A 6,000-nucleotide genomic window follows, 5' to 3' on the forward strand; every position below is an offset into this window, starting at 1 on the left:
AAATTGCTCTAAGGTAATGATGCTTTTTGTATTTGTCTAAAAATAAACAGCCTTGATGTTCTTGGCTTTGTAGGTATGCACAGGACTGGATTTTCTATATAATTTGTTATATGTATTAGGTGCATTTACACACTGCTAAACACACATATAGATGTGTAATGCAACATTCATTTTTATGAAATGTCTCTAATGCTATAATAACAGTGTATGAGTTTCTGAAATAGTCCGTACCATGCTTATATGCTAACTACACTTCTATTTTGCTGTCATTAATGAAGTTGCATTTCCATGGACGTGTTTTTTTTCCATCAATCTTCTCATGATGCTGCTCTTAAGAGCACATCAGAGACACTTGAAATCCTTTAAGGAATCAAAGAGTGGTGGAAAATTCTATTTATCATAGGTAAAATGTTCTTTCTAATAAAGTAAAGTACCTGAGATATACAATTTATAGCCAAGCCATTAATGGTGAGTTTTATATTTGATATGTAAATCAGTAACAAACATAAGTGCACTAAAAACAAAACAAAACAAAAAAAAAATATTATATATTTTATGTACAGGCTTGTTATGATAAAATTATTGCTATATGGCCTTTTTATATTTATTACACAAGACTTATATACTGTATGAATAAGTATCTTCCAGCTTATTCTGACTGAACCATCTTTAGGAGGAAAAACTTTCTAGGTCATTTTTATTTTTCTAGAAGAAGAACAGAATATGAATTTCCTCTGCCTAGTTTGAGATCTCCATTTGATTTGGCACAAAGACAGTGCTTTTATCCATGACAAGGTCTACACTACCAGTGTAAGTTAACTTCCTCTTGTACAATATACTATAATAGATATGAATTGAGATTTTTACCATCTACTACTAGCTGTGTAAATTTGTAACACTGTGCAAACCTCTAAAAATAGTCAGACACGTGCATGTGACTTACAATGATACATGTGTGGTGTAAAAATGCACTTGATATGTTAAACTGTGAAAAAAAAAGTGATAGAATAATTACTTTGTTGGCAAGGAAAACAAAAATGTATGCATTTGATTTCTAAGGCCGTGATAGGCCAGAAATGTGTACCAAGAATTCACGTGATATACATAGGGCCTAGTTTTCTTGTGTCCTTCTAAAAAAAAAAACATATTTTGGATTATTTTTTATTATTTTCTTATTTTTTTATTTTGGGTATTAACATTCTATTCACTCTAGTAGGGATGGAAAAATAGAATAGCTCAAAGGATATTAGCCATTATCTAATAGTAAAGAACAAATACTAGCAAAGATAGAACTACTACATGTATAATAAAACACACTAACAGTAGCACGTAAATAGTCGTCAAAAAAAGACCTATTTTATGAACCTCCCTTAACGGTCCTTCTTCGCGAATTTATTACATGTTTTTATTGGTCCTAGTTTTCTACTACCTCTTCAACTGGGTCACACATTCAGTTCAATTGCATCTGTGGCATAAATCCTTGAGATGCTTAGTGATCTGTATTGTATTAAGGCTTGATTTGTAATCTACAGATGGAGAAGACTATATAACAGGAAACCTTGTGCCATGTTAAATAAATTTGTAGAATGGCCATAACGTCACATTCATATACAACCCACATCTTGCTGTGTGTGTGTGTTTTTTTTTTTTTTTTTTATCAAACGCATCAGAAAGAAGGCTCTCTATTTTTTTTTTTTATCATTTCATGGTTGTGATGTTGGGAAAAGTTGTGTCTTTTCAGTCTATAATATGTTCAAGGCCAAATAGACATCCTAATGTTCTGCAGTCAATCATTGGTTATCAAAGGACAATAAGCCATACTTTAAAAAGTGCAAGTTCACATCTTTTTCCAATATTTTCATTTTCTTAATGTAATGTTGGGATGATGTCATGGCATTGTGTTAATTTGGTGTAACAAGATGCAAGATGTTTTAAGTTGGAAAAACCATTTGCTTTAAAAATGCCCCAGTGCTATTTACTATTTTTGGAATTAACCTACATGGTAACTGCCAAGCTTAATATGTACCAAAATGTTCTGAGAAAACCCACTGAAACAATGTTTCAGGAAAATATAAACACAGTTAGCGAAACCACACACTAGCAGACATGTAGTGGCTGGCAACCACTACCTTCGTTCCTACAGCCAAACTCTTAAAAGTCTAATTATTTTACTTTTGCATCTTGGGACATTCACCAACCGCTTTCCTGTCTTATTTTCCAGCCATCATACAGTATATAAACATCCAAGACTAATTTGCTCAGAGTTTTTAGCTTTTGAGTTGAGGGATGCATATATGTGTAAATAGCCTTCATAATTGTACAAACTTTTAAAATGGGCCTACATACGCAACCAAAGTCACATTTCCAATGTGAGCCAGCTCATTTTTTTTTTTTTTACATATCAGATTTTTTTGAAAATGTATGCTTTTCTCTAAATACAATTGGATAGATTTTGTTTCTCAGAAATTATTTCTAGTTAGAATATTTACAGTATTATGAACGACTATAATATAATGAGCCACTGTATCAAATGATCATATAATACAATTCTACACCTATAAAGCATCAAGAAAAAAAAACATTCACCAAAACACTAATATATCTTACAACTGTGACCACTTGTATTCTTGGCAAAGCATAAAGAGATTATTGCATAAGGACAGCATTGATATTAAGGGATACCAATAGCAACTTCCTTTGAATTACTTTTGTATTGCATAGCTTGTTTTTTTTTCAAAACACATTGTTCACATTCACAGAATGACAGATAATTAGCCCAAAGTGTGTTATACATAATAGTGAATGACCTCCTTGTTTCTCCTTTATTGATCACCATTCAGTCGCTATCCTATCCCTTTATGAGTAATACAGCTATAAGAGTGTTCTACAAAAAAAGAAAAAAGACAGATGATTATAGCCTGCACCCTAGCCGTTGTAATGTAATAAACTCAGAGACTACTATTGCTCTTGACTCATTTCCAAGGCTCAAGGAACAACTTCCTAACAAGACATCAGCATAAACCCTGCAGCAACGCTCTGACCCAAGAGTCAACTCCATTCTCATCTCCTCAACAATATTATCAGTACTGCACAGCATGAGATCACTTTGGTGTACTGTAATACAGGGACCATGCTAGAACACTAGAATTAGCAATTTTATTTTAACTTACATCTTAAAAAAAAAAGTCTGTAGTAGCCAGCCTATAAACGCAATATACCACAAAAGATCCTAATCTGTTATGCAGGATTATATATGGAAAAAAAGTACATATTAAAGCAATATGTACTATGAAAAGGAAGCGACTTGTGATGGTGCCCCATTTAAAAATGGTTTTACCACATTGTTTGTAAAACTGATCATGAATAAGTGAATTATAGGGAAGCAGAACAACATTGATGGCAATCTATTTTTTTAATACAGTGCCTTGAACTTATCTAAAGATCTTTATAGGCTTCCGGTCTCTGCTACTTATTTGCTGCAACCAAAAACCATGCAAGTTTTTTTGTAGACAAATACATGTTATTTATAGACCTATACAAGTTATTTGTAAACTGCTCTTTACAGCTTTATTAAACAAGACATAGAAGTGACAAGCTTGGCTCTGTGATTGCCAGCATCCTAGACCCGTATGGATGCAGCACACATATAAGCATATGCCCCCTTTAACAATGGTTTTACCACATTGTTTAGAGATTGATCATGAATTGTAGGGAAGCAGAATAACATTGATGGCAATATATATTTTCTTATACTGTGCGTGGGAAATCTGTATAGGCTTCCGGTGTCTGTTAATTATTTGGTGAAAACATAACCTATACAAGTTATTAGTAAACACATACAAGTTATTTGTAGACCCATACAATGTATTTGTAAACATATACAAGTTATTTGTAAACGACTGTATACAGCTTTATTAAACAAAGACATAGAAGTGACAAGCTTGGCTCTTGCCATTCTGCTTCATTTGTACATTCTACCTATTGCTATTTAAAAGTGATTGCCAGCACCCTAGACCCAGTATGACTGCAGCACACATATAAACATATACCCCCTTTAACAATGGTTTTACCACATTGTTTAGAGATTGATCATGAATTATAGGGAAGCAGAATAACATTGATGGCAATATATTTTTTTTATACTGTGCGTGGAACTTATATAGGGATCTTTATATGCTTCCAGTCTATGTTAATTATTTGCTGCAACTATAACCCATGCAAAATATTAGTAGACACATACAAGTTATTTGTATACCCATACAAGGTATTAGTAGACACATTCAAGTTATTTGTAGACACATACAAGGTATTAGTAGACACATTCAAGTTATTTGTAGACACATATAAGTTATTAGTGGACACATACAAGTTATTTGTAGAACCATGCAAGGTATTTACAAACATTATTTACACAAGTTTTTTTGTAAACTACTCTATACAGCTAAAGACATAGAAGTGACATGCTTGGCTCTTGCCATTTTACTTCATTTATGCATGCTACCTATTGTTATTTAATAGTGATGGCCAGCAGTGCACCCTAGACTCAGTATGAATGCAGCACACATATACACATTTGCATATGTTAAAGTCTCCTTGCTTTTGCCTATTGGAGTGATGAATGATGGTGTCACAGAGATCCTGCACTTTGATTGTCAGCGTTGCTGCCTAATGTGTTTCGCGTTAATGTACACACCTACATAAGGATGAGGAATAATATAGCTCACCTTCATTGCTTGGGCCAGCGATTGTCTTGGAGTAGGTGCTGGTGATCAGCCATATCCAAACGGTTAAATGAGTTCCAAATCCACCCCACCAAGAAGATCCATGAATCCAGGACAGTCCAGCAGCAGCAGATTTGGCACCACTGACATGCAGCATCTTCTTTCAGCAGCAATCGTTTATTAAATAATAAAAAAAAGCCCTCTTGCCTGGCTGTTTCAGGATCCTTTCCAGCAGTAGCAGCTCGCAGTCCCGACAATTCCCTTTAACGACTGTCAATCCAAGAGCTGATGGCGATCGAGCACTTGTCGGTTGTCCTTGCTGTCAGAGGTGTCTTTCTGTTAGTGGGATGTGATCAGGTGTAAGATTCCTCTTCTTTTTTTTTTTCCTTCCTCCTCCTCTCCTCCAAATAACCCTGATGTGCCTCCTCCGTCTCTCCTCCTCTTCCACACTTTGATTTGGACGAGTGTGATGGCTCAGAGGAGCCAGATGACGGGGGTTGAAGATGAGGGATGTGACAACAGCAACCCACACACTTTTTTTTCTCCCCCCCCCCTTCAACCAAAAGTCATATGTTCATCAGCATCATCGTAGGATGGAATGGAGCTGAGAGAGGGAGGAAGGGGGTAGAGCAAGGGCTTGGGAGATCGCAGCTAGCGATGATGTCCAAATTAAGGAGAGCAGATCGCAGGAGGTCCCTGGAGAAGACCATCACATGGAAGAGGTAGGAAGGGAGGAGGAAAGCTAAGGATGTCAAGAAGTAAACAATCCAGACGTCAGCTCAGTGCTGTGATTGCTCTGACCAGAGCTCAGCTCAGCTGCCAGGGATGCTGATCACACATAAACATCAGCAGGGGGGAGAGGAGAAAGTCAGTGGGAAGTTCAGCATACCCTTGCACTTTCAAGGAATCGAGTCTGAGCACAGCATCAAAGCCTGGATTAAATTGCCAAGATCCTGTCCACAGCATCAGAAGCTCAGGCTTTTTGTCCACTGCATCAGTCAATGAACAGGACTGCCAGACAAGGTCTTTCTTGTATGTGACTGATATCCCCTCCTCTATCAGAAGCTGATTGTGACTGCTAAGCTTTCCTCCATAGCATCCAAATCTCTAAAGTGACTGTTATGCTATCTTCACCATAGCATCAGAAGCTGTAGGTGACTACCATGCTTCTTTCCTTCACAGAATCCAAATCTCTATATGACTCCTCTCTAGAGCATCAGAAGCTGTAGGTGACTCCCATGCTTCTTTCCTTCACAGCATCCAAATCTCTATATGACTC

General features: G+C 36.2%; 1 protein-coding gene across 3 annotated transcripts in view; it reads right to left on the bottom strand.

Annotated features, from left to right (window-relative positions):
- Positions 1-5,696, bottom strand: part of EPHA5 (EPH receptor A5) — a 539,960-nt gene extending 534,264 nt beyond the window's left edge. The window contains exon 1 of one of the 3 annotated variants that reach the window (XM_073597764.1): positions 4,725-5,696. In XM_073597764.1, the coding sequence (XP_073453865.1) occupies positions 4,725-4,878 (154 nt within the window). In that variant the 5' untranslated portion in view covers positions 4,879-5,696. The remainder of the gene's footprint in view (positions 1-4,724) is intronic. The other 2 variants (XM_073597756.1, XM_073597752.1) reach the window with 2 other exon arrangements.
- Between the last annotated feature and the right edge of the window lie 304 nt (positions 5,697-6,000).

The sequence above is a fragment of the Aquarana catesbeiana genome, linkage group LG01 (assembly GCF_042186555.1).
Source record: "Aquarana catesbeiana isolate 2022-GZ linkage group LG01, ASM4218655v1, whole genome shotgun sequence".
Classification (NCBI taxonomy): Eukaryota; Metazoa; Chordata; class Amphibia; order Anura; family Ranidae; genus Aquarana; species Aquarana catesbeiana.